Raw genomic sequence first — 16,942 nt, forward strand, 5'->3', positions numbered from 1 at the left:
GTGTATAAAACACAAAATGTCCTGATGTCCTTGAGTATACAAATATGCCATTTTGTTCTTGGGAAATATTGTGAATCCTATTTTTGCAAGTCTAGTGCAGTGTGATTTGGAAAAAAATAAGAGTAGGCTATGTAAATGGACTCTGCAAGATAGCAAGGACTGAATGAACCATGAAACTATCTTGGAACTTCTGGTGCAAACAGCACTAGAAATTTCCACATTCCCCTAATACTTCCTTGCTATGTCTTGTTACCAGATATAACTATTTGGAAACAAGCTGGGTTCCACAATTATGCAATTTGTTTCACATTGAAATATAGGCAAATATAATATTAAAACAAGATAGTCTACAAATACTCACTTTATTCTCATAGTGTGATGATGGCAGTTTGAAATTACTGTGGTTAGAAAGCCAAGTAAATGAGGAAAGAAATATAAGAAACAGTGATCTAAACTTGAAGACACTTTTCTTATATACAAAACTGTTGCCAAATGGTATTTCTTTACACTATTTATATATGCTAACCACATTTTCAACAGGTTAAACAGTTTGCAATACGTCCTGTACAGTCTGATTCTATACCATGTAGTAGCCACTTCAAATTTAAAATGCAAAACTAAAGAAGCTCATAAATACCTGCAAACTATTGCTTAATGATTTGAAAGAATGAGGTTTTGGTTATACAATTTGATTCACTTCACCACTGACACATGGCTTCCTATAGTGGAGACTGTGGACAGTGGAAGGAGGAAGATACAGCAGCAAAAGCATTGACATGCATCAGTGATACTCTCCAAACTACAGATAATGACACAAAATACAACCTGTCCTGCTGAGCTCTTGCAGATTACCCATACTGTAGTACATATCTGATGCAATTCAATGTGTCAAAGCCATTTAGTTCTGTGCTCAAATATGCACAGCAGTATAGTGTACTGTTAATATTTACATGGAAAAGAGTATTTTGTTGATCAATAAGATGTTGGCCATAATGAGAGAAGACAGTAACTAAAGAACAGCCTAGAAAAATATTTGAGCTGTTAAAAAAAAAGGAAAGAAAAAAAAAGGAAAAAAAAAAAAAGAGCTCCCCAGTATATTTTGGTGAAACTTTTTCCAGTGCAGAAACTGCACAATGTTTTTAAACTCTGAATATTTTAACAAAAACAAGAACTTGTTCATGTTTAATAATTTCCATAAAAATAAGTCATTGCATATTCCTGTAAATTAGGCTTTCCAGGCACATTAGTCTGGGTGCACATAATCTGGATGCAGCCATACAAGTAGTTAGAATGCCTCAAATTTAAGAACAACCCTGAAACATGGAAGTTCTTAAAATCTTTAGCTTTGTGCAATGTCATATTTTTATTTATGCATGATTGACATGATTGCCTATGCACATCAGTTCTGTCTGTATATTATAGAGTATCAGAGAATAGAACACCTGGTCCTCATACCTCTTTCCCCAACATAAAACCTATTACAAAAATAGTCACATATAATAGTAAACAACTTCTGAATTAAAAAATGATAAATACACTAATACTGATTTTGTAAAAATATGACAAATGTAGCAGTTGCATTACAAACAGTGAAGAGAATTACTGTTCTATGTGTATGTGAAACACAGAAAAGTATCACTTTGCACTAATTTCATGCTCCATGTTTTCTGTGGAGCCACTTTTCCCCTCATTCTTAGCAGTGTCAGCTGTAGTAAAAACAGTAACCTCTTGTCAAGTTTGTTACCCTGATTCACAGAGTCACAGTTTGATGATGAAGGTTCACTGTTTTGTTATAGGCACTGACCTTAAGTATATATATAATGTGTATATATATACACACACGCACACGCACACACACGCATATATATGTGTAAAAACTGTCAGTTTGGCATAAACCTCCTGCAGGAGTCCAGTTGATGCTTCATTCCCTAAGACTGTAAACAAGTTGTCCCAAAAGCAGAATTACTAGATCTTTATTTTTTATTTTCCCTGACATCTTTACCTTTGTAGTTTTTTTCTGCTTTATCTTTTTCATATTTTTCTTTGTCTGGCTTTGTTACACTGTCATAGGAAGGTGGAGAAGTTGTAGAGGAACTCTCATCTGTTTTTTCTGGAGTGGAGTTCCCATTTAGTTTATCAATAATTATCTCTTTTATAACTAGTCCATCTCCTTCTTTGTTTTTATTTTTGTTATAAATGCTAGACACCTTTTTGACTTTTTGCCTTAAAAGGTGACGTCTGTAAGCCCGTTGAATAATGACAGCAGATACTTCCTCCTGTTTCCGTTTTAATGTAGTTGTGATTGGTTCATAGGACACTTTTGAAGGATTGGCTGCCATAAACCGATCTTCCATCTGTATTCTCAGGGCATCCATCTCCCCACTTTCCCCCAAAACACGCTTTGTGAAAGCAAACAGGATGTCCAAGCAGTGAATTCTGTCACCGCTTACCATGGGCAGGTCCATTGCAATAAGCTGGACTTTGTTTGGTTTTGCTAAAAGAAGAGGAGGATCTAATGAAGCTGCAAAGTCTGACAGCTTACTATATTCTATGAATTGTGTTGCATCAGGATCAAACTTCTCCCAAACTTCATAGAACATCTCAAAGTCATCCTCACTCAAGGGTTCAGCACTTTCTTCAGTAGCAACACTGAAGTTCTCCAAAATGACAGCAATGTACATGTTCACCACTACCAGAAATGATATGATAATGTAGCTGACAAAGAAGAAAATCCCAACAGAAGGGTTCCCACAGTCACCTTTCACAGAACTCCCTGGATGATCTCTATGGGGGTCACAATCTGGCTCCCCACTGTTAAGAATTGGGGCCAGCAAACCATCCCAGCCAGCAGATGTGGTAATTTGAAAAAGGCAGAGCATGCTGTTGCCAAAGGTTTCAAAGTTGAACATGTCATCAATTCCAACTTCCCTCTTAACATAGGCAAAGTTGGACATGCCAAATATCGCATAGATAAACATGACCAGGAAGAGCAGCAGACCAATGTTGAACAAAGCAGGAAGAGACATCATGAGAGCAAAAAGCAGAGTGCGGATCCCCTTAGCGCCCTTAATGAGACGCAGGATTCGACCGATTCTGGCAAGTCGGATGACTCTGAAGAGTGTGGGGGATACAAAATATTTCTCAATCATCTCTGCTAAGAACATACCTAGAGGAAAAAGAAATTAAAAAAAAAACAACCACTTTAAATTTATTCATTCATTACCTGTAGAAAGATTTCTTTATTGCTGTTTCCAAAATAATCAGTATAAGGAGTCTATGTTATGGCAAAACATCATACAAATTATTACATTATTGAAAGCTGATACTAAGATGAAAGCACCCTTCTTATGTTGCAGTGTTATCTAGAGAAGGGAATTAAGTAAATGAAAGAAGACTGCTTGTGGCAAGGTAGCTAGCATCTGTCTGAGCTTTCAGTTATGCCTAGAGCAGCCTGGAAAGAGATGTTTCTGCCTGAGAAACATTCATTCTTGAAGCTGACCCTATTACCACTGTTTTTTATTAAGGTCTTTATTGGCTTAATTTCCACAAATTAGTGGTTTTATTTATAGATATATATATTTTTTTTAACCTGAGGATCCACAGCTGCTCTCAGGTGTATCACTCTTTAAGACTTAGATGTTGTCACACAAGTCATTTGCACCTTGGAGTGCCATAAGGTTTTAGTTGAAAGAAATCTAAATATTCACCAAGACCTTTGTTAGCAAAAGCAATTAAAAATCTCACCCCCTTCACATACTTTTCCTTTTTAGTATTGAAAGCAAATTTGTGGTTAGTTCATATATACCACTAAACATTCCTCTTTATATTTGTACATGTTAACCTAATGTGCCAAATCGTTAAGTTGTTTTTTTTGAGGTGGCAGATGACGGTGAATCTAATGGGAGAAATAAAAATCTTATATGCGACATTTCATACATTGTCTGATTCAGGTCATGTAGGTCTGATTCAACATGTCAATCATATAGGAAACAGAAACTTTCATGTTCTGTATCATAATATTGTTGAAACAAATGTTCTCTTTCCTTTCTACTCGTTCCTTCTAGAAAGGGAATTGCTCTTACCCACTATGGAGAGAATCACAACCACAAAATCAAAAATATTCCAGCCTATAGTGAAGTAGTAATGGCGAAGTGAAATCAACTTCAGGACAAATTCTCCAGTGAAAAGGATAATGAACACAAGGTTAATCCGGGATAAAATTGTTTCCATTTCTTTACTCTGGTCATCTGTTTCTACCATCATTGTGACCATGTTAAGGCAGATGAGTATCATGATGCTGATGTCAAATACTTGTTTGGTTACAAAATCAAAGACCATGCCTTGGAATTTGTTCTGCAAAAACAAAGATGAAAGACAGTTTATAGTCTGAAAATATTTGTATTTACAAATGCCAAATGGAAAACAAGCCCCTGCAAGATTTAGGAGTGCAAAGCAAGACCCATTCACAATACACCTGTTGATAAACACCAAACCCATGCTGACTTGTGTCTCATCCTCTTAGGGTGGATCAAGAAGTGTATCACTGTTACCTTAAGGAATGGGAAGGGTAACAATGCAATAATACTAGTAATAACATCAACAGTTGATTTTATTGGTGATATTAACTTGATACCCAGCAAGAGTACCAGCCAAATGGGAATTAATTTTCTTATCTCTTAGCTGGTTTTACATTACTGTCCTGGTTTGAGCCAGGATGAAGCCAATTTTTCTTTTTACTGATTTTTTTTTCCTTCAGTAAGCTCTCTTGTAACTAGCAACAGTGTGTTCTGCTAGGCTGATAAGACAGTGGAATGTTTTTCTAACTACTGAGGCTTCAAGGCTGCACCTGCACTCTGCCAGCTCAGACACTATGGGGAGATCTGTGACCCCCCCGTAGGAGGCTGAGTTAGATGGACAGCAAAATTGGCCAAAGATACTCCATTCCATATATTACATACAGGCTCTATACCTTACCAACTGTCAAATTAAGGATTCTCTCCCAAAGTCAGATTACCTTCAGGTACATATTGTACTTCACCATCTTCCATCATTACACACCAGGTATGTCCAGGTCCCTGAGCAAAAGCAATACCCCGGACAGGTTTACCTTTGCCTGAAGCAGGATAGACCCAAACACTTTTACCCAGCAGGTTTCTTTCACATACCACAGGGACTTTATCCCCATCTGCAGTATGCAAAAGGTCTGACTGAGCAGGCCCATCCCGATGGATGGATCCCCTGGTATTAACTAACCAGGTGGCCTTTGCCAAATTTTTATCCCAGTTTTTGAAAGTTCCACCACCCATTGCCTTCAGGGTAGCCTTCAACAAACCATTGTACCTTTCAACTTTCCCTGAGGCTTGTGCATAGTATGGGATATGGTAGATCCATTCAATACCATGCTCTTTTGCCCAGTCAGTGACAAGACTGTTTTTGAAATGTGTCCCATTATCTGACTCAATTCTCTCTGGAGTACCATGTCTCCACAAAATTTGCTTCTCAAGACCCAGGATAGTATTCCGGGCTGTGGTATGAGGGGAGGTGGTCAAAGTACAGGTTTGGAGAGGCCTGGCAAATTGACCACATCACACTGCCTCAGAGCCGCCAGGGTAAGCGCTATGTGCTTACAATGGTGGAAGCAAGTACAGGATGGTTGGAGACATATCCTGTGCCTCATGCCACAGCCCGGAATACTATCCTGGGTCTTGAGAAGCAAATTTTGTGCTTGGTGAGATTGTTGAACCAGGGAAATTACATGTCTCAAACACACCATGACTACAATATCCTAGTTTTCCTTTAATACTTAGCTAAATGTCTATTGCCATATGTCTCTGTTTTTAACCACTTGGTGCATAAGGAGCAAGTATTTTATTTTTTCCAAACACTGTAGGAATTCTGTGAATAACAGAGTAGTTTCTTATCTTAGAGACAAGTTTATCCTAAATTCTGCTTTACCCCCTATGGATTTTTTTAATTCTATAAGATTATCTGCATCTGTCTCACTCCTTCACACTAGGTGACCACTGCCCCCTTCCATCTTCAGCAGCAAGGGCCAGTGCATCCCCATTTCCTACAGATTCTCTGGGAGGAGAAAAAAAACAAAACAGAAAATGAAGTTTATCTGTGGGTAACAAGAACCAAGAAATGATCCAATCAACTGTACTTCTCTATGATTTAGCGGGGAATTATGAAATTTATCATAATAACCTTATCAGATCTTACAGGTCATACTTCAGAGTGTATATTTTTAAAGGAAATATGAACAACCTAGTCTACCTTTACAAGAAAATAAATGGAAAAAATATTTTCTTTCCAGACATATTACCTTCTCTTTTTGGCTAAAATCATATTACCAAGTAAGTTTTTAATGTTAGGGGTATTAAAACCAAATAGCTCTTACCACTGGCCTTGGTATTGGTTTCTGTGGCTTCTTAGATCCCAGTTTTTTCATTGCATTGTAATATTTCTTCTGTTCTTCTGTCATAAATATATCCTGACCTCCAAAGTAAATAAATAATATTGAAACAAATTACTATCCTGTCCACACATACAACATTTAACTACAGTATGTCACTCTGTAAGAAAACATTACGTTTGTATTTTATTTCTATAGCAAAAGTGATTCTATTCAGATATTTCTAGTGTGGATGCTCATATGCATTCCTAACACAAAAAATACCATTTTTGGTGCCTTGTCAAGCTCATGGTTGAGTATTTCCAGTGTCTTCATGCTTACTTTTGCTGACATGGCTAAAATGGTTCTTATTGTGCTGATTTTGTTAAATAACTTACTGATAAGGATATATTTAGTGCACAGGAGCCTGTATAGTGCCTTACATGTCCTAAATTACAGATAGGCTTTTAGGATTACAGCTAGCCAGATCTAAAAGTGGGATAACTTTTGAGGCACAAGCTGTGTCAAGGGAGAGTATTTGGGTCTAATCTGAGGGTTTTAATGACAGAAAAAAAATCACCTTTGATATAAGCTTAAGAAAAGTAATCCAACTCATGCCAGAGCAAATTGTTAATTGAAACACCACAGGAACCTTGACTAACTCAAATTAGCCTTTGCTTACAGATGCTCATGCTGCCAGTCAGATGTGCAACTGACTGAGTGAATTTCAGTATCAAGTAAATTGTGCTTATTGATGAGTCTAGACTAAGTCAGATGGAAACACAGTTAAAGTCACTGCCTGCTAAACGGGTATCAAAGCCTAAAGCCTGGCATAACTGATAGAAACTGAGGAAGTCAGCCCCAAGATGTTTATGTCTCTTTTAAGAAGCTAAAGAATATTTTCACAGGGAAAAATTTCTGTAGCATACAATTGACTTTTACCATAGATTCTGTTTGGTACTGCTGCATTTCATTTGGTGATTGGATAAAACCAAATCATATGAAAGTGCCTTTTCACAGCACACAAAGATTTAGAATGATTCTGAGATTCTAGTTCTTTTTGGCAGTTGAAAGCTAAGAATCATGAGGTTTCAAAATATTTTAAAGGTGATTGTTTCCATTTTTGGATTTGAAAAATTATTTCAAATAAAACTGCATATATTGATGCATATATAATATATTGATAATGCATATATTGACATGCATTATCAATATAATTATTTAAAATATAATTGCATTTCAAATGTATAAAGAAAAGATATCCTTCCTTTTGTATTTTTATTTTGGTACTTGCTTTATTATTGCTAATGAATTTTATATTGTATTTGTGTCTAACAAGTTAATCTCATTTCTCACAAAAAAGTTAGAAAAATAGAGCTCTTGTGTACACTTTTTTACTTCTATCTTTAAGGCTGTTCATGTGAAGTCTATTGTACTTTTAACCCACTGTTTAATCAGTTTGCAGAGCTATTATATGAACACAATGCCATATTGTATCTTCATGAAGTGTCAACAGTTTCTAAGATTAATTAAAACTAGTTTATCTTAATTCTTTAAAGTTAATTTAAAAAGAAACTCTTCTATGGTAGATAATATTACATTTAATCAACAGAATAATGCACATATGGTTTTTGCATCCTAATTTTAACTCTTGTACAATTTGCAAAGTATTATGAACAACTCAGGATTTACACTCTTCACTTGTCAAAATTATGAAATGCAAAGGTCAAAATCACACTGACAGATTTAACACAGATTGTATTTTAAAAGGTTATATTTTTATTCAAGGACTTGAAAAAACTTTTATTTGCTTTACATAAATAAGTTATTAATTCATAATAACTAATAATTTACAACACTATGAAAACATTTAAAATACTTATCTTCTTTTTTTGTTGGTTGAAGTTGTCTATAATGACACCAATAAAAAGATTCAAGGTAAAGAATGATCCAAATATAATGAAGATGACAAAATAAAGATACATATACAGGTTGTCTTCATACTTAGGTTGATCTTCTACCTACAAAATATTATACATTTAATCACCCCTGAGAATACTAGATGTAAAAAACAATGTGTATAATTAATTAATAACTCTATGCTATATCACCTAGAAAAGCTGTAAACTGCACTCAGCTATTAAAAAGACAAAATGTGTCCATTCCAATCAATATTTGGAGGACTGGAAGCTGACAGAATGATTACTCATATGGAATTTCATATTAAATGTGCACACAGTTAAGTTTATATAAACAGAGTTCCTCATATAGAGGGAAGAAGCAGTGTGGGAATGAGAGCAGTCATTAATACTTAAAATTCTAACAGCATAAATCTAAATGTTTTATATTATGTTTAGTATATTTTCATGCAACATAGTAGTTGTTATTACCAACTAAATCCCCAATTTTGGTCTTACATGAGTGTTCTTACATCCTTCTAAGAACAGATGTTTTCAATAAATTTCTTCTTCAATGTGTTATATGAATTCCAGTAAATTAAGGCAGATTTCTAAGGATTTTGTTATTGTTTTGACTGTTTTGGAGTCCACATCTCAATGCCTGACCCTCTACTGCCCAATGTGTTAAAGTGTAGAAATGCTGAAGTTAATTAAACAGGAGATACTGCTCTAGGAGAAGATTGTCACTGTGTGATGTCAGAAATCACTGTCACTATAACCTAGGATACATAGAAGGAGCTCAGGCATCTGTGTTGCACTTTTTTTTTGGTACAAGGTAAACACAGTTTTGGTTTTGTGGCCAAAATAAAATTCTAATCTCTAAAAATCCTAAAAGATTATCTTAAATCAAAGCCTAATTGCACGTAAATAGCTTGATAACATAAGTGTTAAACCTAAAGAAAAAATGAAACGCAGTTACAAACTATATAACAAGATTATATATTCAATATGTAATAATTCCATCACATAAATTTAAATTAATTAATACTAAAGGAATTCATTACTAAAGGAAATGGTTTAAAAGTCTCTTTGGTTTTGGTTGTTTTGGTGTTTTTTTTCCATTAGCATTAGCTTTAAAAAATAATAATAATAATTAAAAAATCAATTAATTTAACCTTTTTGCCTAAGCAGGAATAAGTAGTATCAGTTCTTTCCACTATATCTTCTAAGATTCATGAAGTTACATAGAAGTTTCTTTCAGACTAAATGTAAAAAAATATGTATTGGTACAGATTATAATGTATGTATAGGTCTGCAAGTATATCAGAATATAAAACCCAAATGATCTTTGACAGTCTTACACTTACATCCCGTGAATCAACAGCAGCATACATAATATCCATCCATCCTTTGAAAGTAGCCTAGAATTAAAATACAGTTGTTTATCTTCCCTATAAAAATTAAAGATGTGGACAATAACTAGGTCACACCAGTTGCATGTTAACTTGTAACAAAATAGTATCTAAATTTCATAACACAGGCATAATAAAATATTTTTCCTAGTAATATTAGGTGTTTTTAGAAAGTATTTTTTAAGTATTCAAGAAGTCTTTAAAATGAGGCTTTGAAAGTTTTAGGAAGGGCACGTATTTGGAGCCGATAGACATTAATGCTGGAGCTGGTCAGGTGGAACTTACCAGAATCACTTCTGATGACAGCCTTTTTGTGAAGTTTACAGCATGAATTGATGCCATCAGCAATACAACTTCTGGACAGAAACCAACATGCATCTGAATGTTATTGCTATAGCTAAACTGCCATGGTATTTTTTAGAAATGCTTTAATTCTACATAACTAAAAGGAACAGGCTGTTTATAATCAAAATATACCTTGGTTCTTGAGGGATAAGATTTACAGAAGACCAAAAAGGGAACTGTTAAAGAGCTGTGATTAACTTTTATGAAACTATGTGTTGAGTTCCCACAGACACTTTGTCTAGATAGAATAAAGAATTAAAAATATCTGCCATGATTGCTCTAAGGTGATTTTCATGGATATGCAATGTCCACTTTTTGAGGAAGAGCAAAGGGTTGGTATGACATACACTTTTTGAAGGTGTGAGTGCCTGCTCAGGTTTCAGCCAGGGTTTAAAAAGGTTATTCACAATAAAGGAAATAAAGAGCTAAAAAGCTTATGAAATTAACTGATAAAGAGCATCCCTCCTGAAGAGATTCAGGAGTGAAACCATCCTAAGGAATATATTTGCATCTGTGCTTGCCAGAAGCAGATCTGGTACTTTGGTACAACTGCTAGTTTTCAAAACAGAAAACTTTTACTCTCAGAGTGTTCACGTTCTCCTGAACCTTGCAGTGAAATACTAAGAAGGTATGCTTGGAGCCAGGCTTCATAGATCTTTCTGGCTCAGTTGACAACTGACAGCCATTTAGTGCACTTTGTATAGCAATATTAAAAGAGGAGCAGAGCTTGATAAGAGCAATAAATACAGAAGAGTGGAAAGAGAATGTTAGTGGAGCCTGTCAGCAGAAGAGGTGGCATGATACATACTCAAGGATCCCTTAATCTCAGCAGGAGATGTAAAGGGCAGAAGGGAATATTTGAAAAGGAAAATAATAAAAAATCAGAACAAAAAGAAAGAAAGAGAAGAAGAATGAAAGGTCCACAGTAGTTATATGGTAATTAAAGATTAGCACTGTCTGGATTGGTGACACGAATGACATTCAGTCACAGCTTCAAAAGACTAGAAGTTTTCCTTATACGTTTTCAAATATAAGTATTTGTAATAAGATGGTCCACTTTAATTCTAGTACAAGGGTAGCAATGAGATGTGAAGTCAGAGAATTAGAATCATCATTCAGTACTACTACTCAGCACATGAAAGTCACATTGAATTTAGAGGCAAAACGTTTTAAGTCAGGTATTTAGTTTGAAAATCAGGGTCAGCTAGGGACCTGCCCCAAAATAGAAGGAACAAGTGTATCATTGTTAGACAGCCAGATAATATCAGAGTGGTAGCAATCCCATAATATTTCTGAGATAATTTAATACAGTGAAGCTGTATGTCAAATTATAGTCAAGTCATTCCACAGAGCACAATGGTCTGAAAAGAATTGCTTTCTTTCTTGCTTGTGTTTTGGCCAGATATCAGGTGTCAGAAGCTACATTCTAAACCAAAGAGCCCTTAAAGAGCTAAGGGTTTTATTTCTCTACCATAAATAAAAAAATAGACAGAGTACCTAGAATAAAGGCATTTCTGTACCACAGTGCATAGGCAAAGGACTTGCAGGGGAAATAAAATTCACAGACTTTGTCTAAGTAGCAGTAGTTAATAGAATGAGTGTGCCATGCAATACAATAAAATCTAATACTTCACAAAGATAAGAAGATAATATTTATTTACTATCCTATAAAAAGTCTTTAGCAAGCATTAGTGGAATATGATAGTTATAAATAATGAATATTTTTTATGATAGAGCTATTTCACATTTTCCTCTTTTACCCAGAGTTTGTACATGTGTTTGTAGTTTCATGTACTTCTTAATGAAACATTTATTTCAGTAGCAAGGGCTGTTTTTCTGCAAACATCAAGTGTTGTATGATTAATCAGACCTAATACTCCATTAGGATCTGTCCATCAGTAACTATCCGTATTCTGTCCACGGGCAGCTCCTATTTCTCTCAGAGCATTTCAGACCTCTTGTGCAAGTATTATTATCACAGAGAAAGAATTGGCTCAGTGCTACATGTAACACTGGGTGGCACAATCTCAGACACTGTATTATTTATGATTCCCTTCCCTAAACCCACTTCCAGGCCTGGAAAATCAAGCCCCTATTAAATGAATACCTGCACTGGAAACACCAGCTTTATATATTTTTATTTTAATTATCTAACTTAAAAACATGTTCCTTATATGAGTATTGACATGAAGAAAAATCCACTTTGCCTTGACCAGGTTGTTGACAAAAGAAAAGTTATTTCATAGTGCCAGAACTGCCTAGATTAATGGATTTTGACTGTGAAAGAATGTTGCTGTGGATGAGTAAAGATACGTAGGAACACATCAAGTGGGAGTCATTGGCAGTGGTTGCTCACTTCAGGCCAGATAGACAGTTAGGATGTCTGCCCTCTTTTAAGCTGAAGTCCGTCCTCCTGCCTGGCAAGGTACCTGAGCCTTGTCCACCAAGACTCATGAAATGCATTCCTGAAGTTTATATGGTGCACCACTAAAAAGATTCTTGTGCCTTTTCCACTTAATTTTTTTCCCATTATCACCATGATGAGACTGTATTTTCTAGCCTTGGAATGGAAAGTTTCTGTGCTATCATCAATACAAAAATTACAGGTAACAATGTAATAGAGTTGTGTAAGCTGTATATCCTTGCTATGAAGAAATTATTCTACTACTTAACAGTCTTAACTTGCCCATTTTTTCTAGACTTTTTTTTTTTTTTTAAAAAAAAAGCAAATTTACTTACTACTTGAAGCAGAGCAAGATATCCAGCTCCTACATTATCGAAGTTTACTTTCACATTTTTCCATCGGGCAGTTTGATTGTTTTTTATGAGTTCCTCACACTGAGTATAGTTGTTGACTTCACTGACATGAAACATCTCACCAGTTGTGGTGTTGACACAGTGATAGTACTTGCCAGCAAACAGATTTACTCCCATGATGCTGAAGATGAGCCAGAATATAAGACAAACCAGCAATACGTTCATGATAGATGGAATTGCTCCTACAAGGGCATTTACAACCACCTAGTATACAAAGTAGACAAAATAACCACTTAGTTTGTTAACAGAAAAAAAACCAAAACAACTTCCAAAATGTTAAAACAGTATTAATATGGAACGGACAGTTAAATTATTACATTACTAATGTATGGGGTAAGTGTTATTTAGAGTTCAATAAAAACACTAATGAGATTGCAAAAAAGCAAGAAATGAAATAATATGTAAACCAGGACAAAGCAAAAGTCTGAAAAAAACTCAAAAAGCAAAAGAAAACCTGTTAGTAGCAAGATGAATTCTTAGAATGTGTGTGCTCTAGAGAAAAAGAGAGAAATAAATGTTAAATTCCAATGATACAAATAAAAACCTATAAATAGAAAATAAACCAGAAAAAGATTAAGGAATGATGATGTGGAAAACTGAATAAAAATGTCTGCACGTAAAACTATCATTATTCATTATCTTATTCTCAGAAACTTTATGTATATAGTGGCACTAGTGTATTTTAACATCTACGTACAATGTAACATAATTAATGTCTTGGTTTTCAATTGCCTGGCTCACTATAGTTGCTTTTAGACTTATACATTAGAGCTTTTGGTGGTTTTTTGGGGGGAGTTTTTTTACTGGCTGCATTTAATACAGTTGAGCTACTCTACATGGGCAAGTGGCAGTAAAAGATCAGATTAAATCCCTTGACAAAAATTTTCTTTTACAAATTGTGATTGAACTAAAAGAGAGATGCAGATACTCAGACAATAATTTCTACTAAATCGGTAGCAACTGCAGTAGTTTTTTGTGCGTGGTTTTTAAAGTAGTAATGTTTTTTCATTCACTAATTTGACTGAAAGTAGTCTAAGATCAGTAGAGCTTTTGCCAATTTATTGGATAGGGACTTAAGTGTTGTTTACAATGCAAATCATGTAAAACCTTGTGGTGATGGCACTCCCCTACACTGGCTACAGTAGCCACCTCTTGAATAGCAACAACCTCAACCCAGACAGAAACCACACTATTTATTGGGCAACTTAAGACCTATGACAAAACTACTACCATGTATTGCAGCATTTGAGGTGGAAGACTAAAATGAGATTTCTCAATAACAGTACCTTGTTTTATGCCTCCGTTTTTTTCTAGGAAATAACTTAGACTGCATTTTCAGCAGACAGCTTGGAATAGTTTGAGTTTGGTTTTTTGTCTGTGTCAGATTGGCAGAATATTAAAATAATAATTTCCTCAACAGGAAGGATTTAGTTGTGTAGGAGGAGAGGTAAGGTGGCAACAGATGTATTCATATGAAGTAAAGAACAGTAGCTGAGAAAATATTTCCCAGCTCTCCCCTTCTATACTTTCAACTTCATCCTTATTTCAGGTGTCTATTCAGAGAACCTTTCCCTAATACTACAGTATTTTTTGTGGGATTATTTTCTCCAGGCAGGTAGAGAGGGAGCCAGCTACAGGGAAGCTTTAGGTTCTGCGGTGTCACTGTTGTCAGCTTCTTCACCTTTTATTTTGTTTTGATTTGGGTTTTTTTTTTCTGGATGATCCTGTTCTATCCCGAACCACTGACAAACTAAAAGAGAATAGAAGGTAGCTCAGGAATTTATACAGTAAAGTGCCAGCTACACTGGAGAAAAGAACCTCAACCCTCTGTTCTAAAATTCCTCTTGTCCTTTTACTTGTTGATATAGGCCCACAAATCTATGCTAATTTTTACAGTCAAGGGGCTGGGATAACACAACTATGCTGCAGTGAGCAGGCAAATGTAATGAGCTCAAGGTCTCATCTGCAAATTCACACATCTTTTCTCTAAGGACATATTGGTAGGCCTCTTTTCCACACATTTTTGCATGAATTCCCATTTACGAAGTTCAGTGTGACATTTGTACATCAATTTTTGTTTGCATACATTCATTCAGACTCATCCATTTTATCTCACCCTCATTCCTTCAAATCGTGACAAGGCTCTTAAAGGTCTTAAAGCTCTTAATGTCCGAAGTGATTTAATGGCACCAAGCTCAGAATAGCCCAAAGCATTGGCTATTAAACTAACCAATGAGACCTATAAAAATACAGAAAAATATTATTATAAAAATTGATCCACAGTGCTTATTTAAAAGGAATACAGATTCAATCAACAGAAAGATCAACAGTGACAAATGGAATTTTCGCAAATCCACTTCAGGAAGGAGCAATTCCTCTGCTTCTCAAATGGAACTGAGTTTTAAACAGTGTTAATGTGAAATAATTTAATTTGCTTACTTTTACCAGTTTTGGAAACAACAGTGGGGAAGTATCATACCTTACTCATGTCTCACTCAGTTCTACTACCACAGAAGACACATAAATCAACACAAGCATGTTTCAGTCCTTGAAAAAAATCCCTCAAAAGTTCACGTCTGTACCTCTGTCTAGATAGTTCTTCAAATAATTGTCTGTACAGAAATAGGCATTCACTGTCAATGGTGGGAAGATTTTGCCTATTTATGAACAGGTGGTTTCCTATATTATTTGTATCCATAAATAATGATTAGATGAATCACAAACACAAGAGTTACAAAATCATGTCTCAAAAGGACAATTTGAGAGCAGATAGAATAAATTATTTATTACTATGTTGCTATGTCTATTAATCTAACATAAAATAGTATTGGAGTGAATTCATATCACTGGACCTTTCAACTGGATTACATATCAGGATGTAATTATTTTTGTCAAAGGAAAGGCTTATTTTTTTGCTGTAATGGATAAGTTTGTAAAGCAACTTGCTGTGATTTATAAGCATATTAAGAAGAAAATCTTACTGATTTTCAGTCTGTATCTGAAGTCTGTTCATCTGCAGGGGATAACATTTTTTTCTGCCATTACATCAGTTATTGTCAGTAATTGTTATTAATAATTGTCATAAATAGAATTTATTTGTCCTGTGATTCTACAGTGAGAGAGTACTTTTTTATCCTTAGCCACACTGAATATAATCCAGAGATAACAAGACATGGAATTCTCTGTATTTTTAATAGAGTATTCATTGATGTACTCACATCAACAAGATTCCCAGACATGATGATAAACTTCAGTATAAAGACAGCACATTTTACAGGACATCTCTTTTAAAATTGAACTCAAATTAAGGGAGCCTTCATTTTTTACTTTTCTCCCCAAACTAGCACTGTGCCGTAGCTATCTTTTGCAAACAAACCCCCGTACAAGCCAGTTACATTGCTGTAGCTTCAATGGTCCTGTCCATATTGGCTGCTTTTAGGTTCCGATTGTAAGTCATCCTCCAGCCTAGTTTGTGCTTTTCATTTCAACCTATTTACAACTTTCTTAACATGGTGCTAGTGCTGCTACTTCATAAACCTGAAGTTTTTTTCATAGAGAAGTACATGTTCTGTTGTAAGCAAAAAATTTTCCTCTGAAGGACGGTTCAAATGAGAGGCAAAGATTTGCTATGAATTCGTTGATACTAATTCTATTGTGTATTCAGCATAAGTATATACAGCTGTTCCATTCTGTACTGCTCTAGTTTTCTAAGTCTTCTTATCTTGGTCTTCTGTCATCTGTTCCACCCATTTTGTTGCTAGCAGGTGTGAAAATAAATGTGTCTCTTTTGAAATAGGAATACACGCAGATGAAATGGAAATGAACTTAAAATAGTGAAAAGAATTTTTACATTCACTTGTTAAAACCGGAGGGTTCCGTGCCCACGTTATTGTGTACAGAACTTCCAGTGTGAACCATCTGTTGCAAAAAAAGGTTTGGAAACTTAGCAGTGACAAGTAGCCCTGCTCAAGATTTTCCGTCAGGGTTGCAATCTGAGCCAGATCATTGGTCATACAGGTCCACAATGACTGTATTTGCATTTAAGCCTAAAATTTTCATCCAGATGAATTTTTTTC

General features: G+C 35.1%; 1 protein-coding gene across 6 annotated transcripts in view; it reads right to left on the minus strand.

Moving 5' to 3' along the window:
• Nucleotides 1–1,521: 1,521 nt before the first annotated feature.
• The window catches only part of LOC104387363 (sodium channel protein type 2 subunit alpha-like), a 79,874-nt gene continuing 64,453 nt past the window's right edge, over nt 1,522–16,942 (minus strand). For 4 of the 6 annotated variants that reach the window (XM_009996102.1, XM_009996107.1, XM_009996105.1 and 1 more), the window contains 7 exons: nt 14,983–15,105; nt 12,789–13,070; nt 9,660–9,713; nt 8,278–8,415; nt 6,401–6,505; nt 4,083–4,353; nt 1,522–3,166 (listed from right to left, as the gene is read on the minus strand). In XM_009996102.1, coding sequence (XP_009994404.1) covers nt 1,974–3,166; nt 4,083–4,353; nt 6,401–6,505; nt 8,278–8,415; nt 9,660–9,713; nt 12,789–13,070; nt 14,983–15,105 — 2,166 coding nt within the window. In that variant the 3' untranslated portion in view covers nt 1,522–1,973. Of the gene's footprint in view, nt 3,167–4,082; nt 4,354–6,400; nt 6,506–8,277; nt 8,416–9,655; nt 9,714–12,788; nt 13,071–14,982; nt 15,106–16,942 lie in introns of all 6 variants that reach the window. The other 2 variants (XM_009996106.1, XM_009996103.1) reach the window with 1 other exon arrangement.

The sequence above is a fragment of the Chaetura pelagica genome, unplaced genomic scaffold (assembly GCF_000747805.2).
Source record: "Chaetura pelagica isolate M959 unplaced genomic scaffold, ChaPel_1.0 scaffold3, whole genome shotgun sequence".
NCBI classification, from domain to species: domain Eukaryota; kingdom Metazoa; phylum Chordata; class Aves; order Apodiformes; family Apodidae; genus Chaetura; species Chaetura pelagica.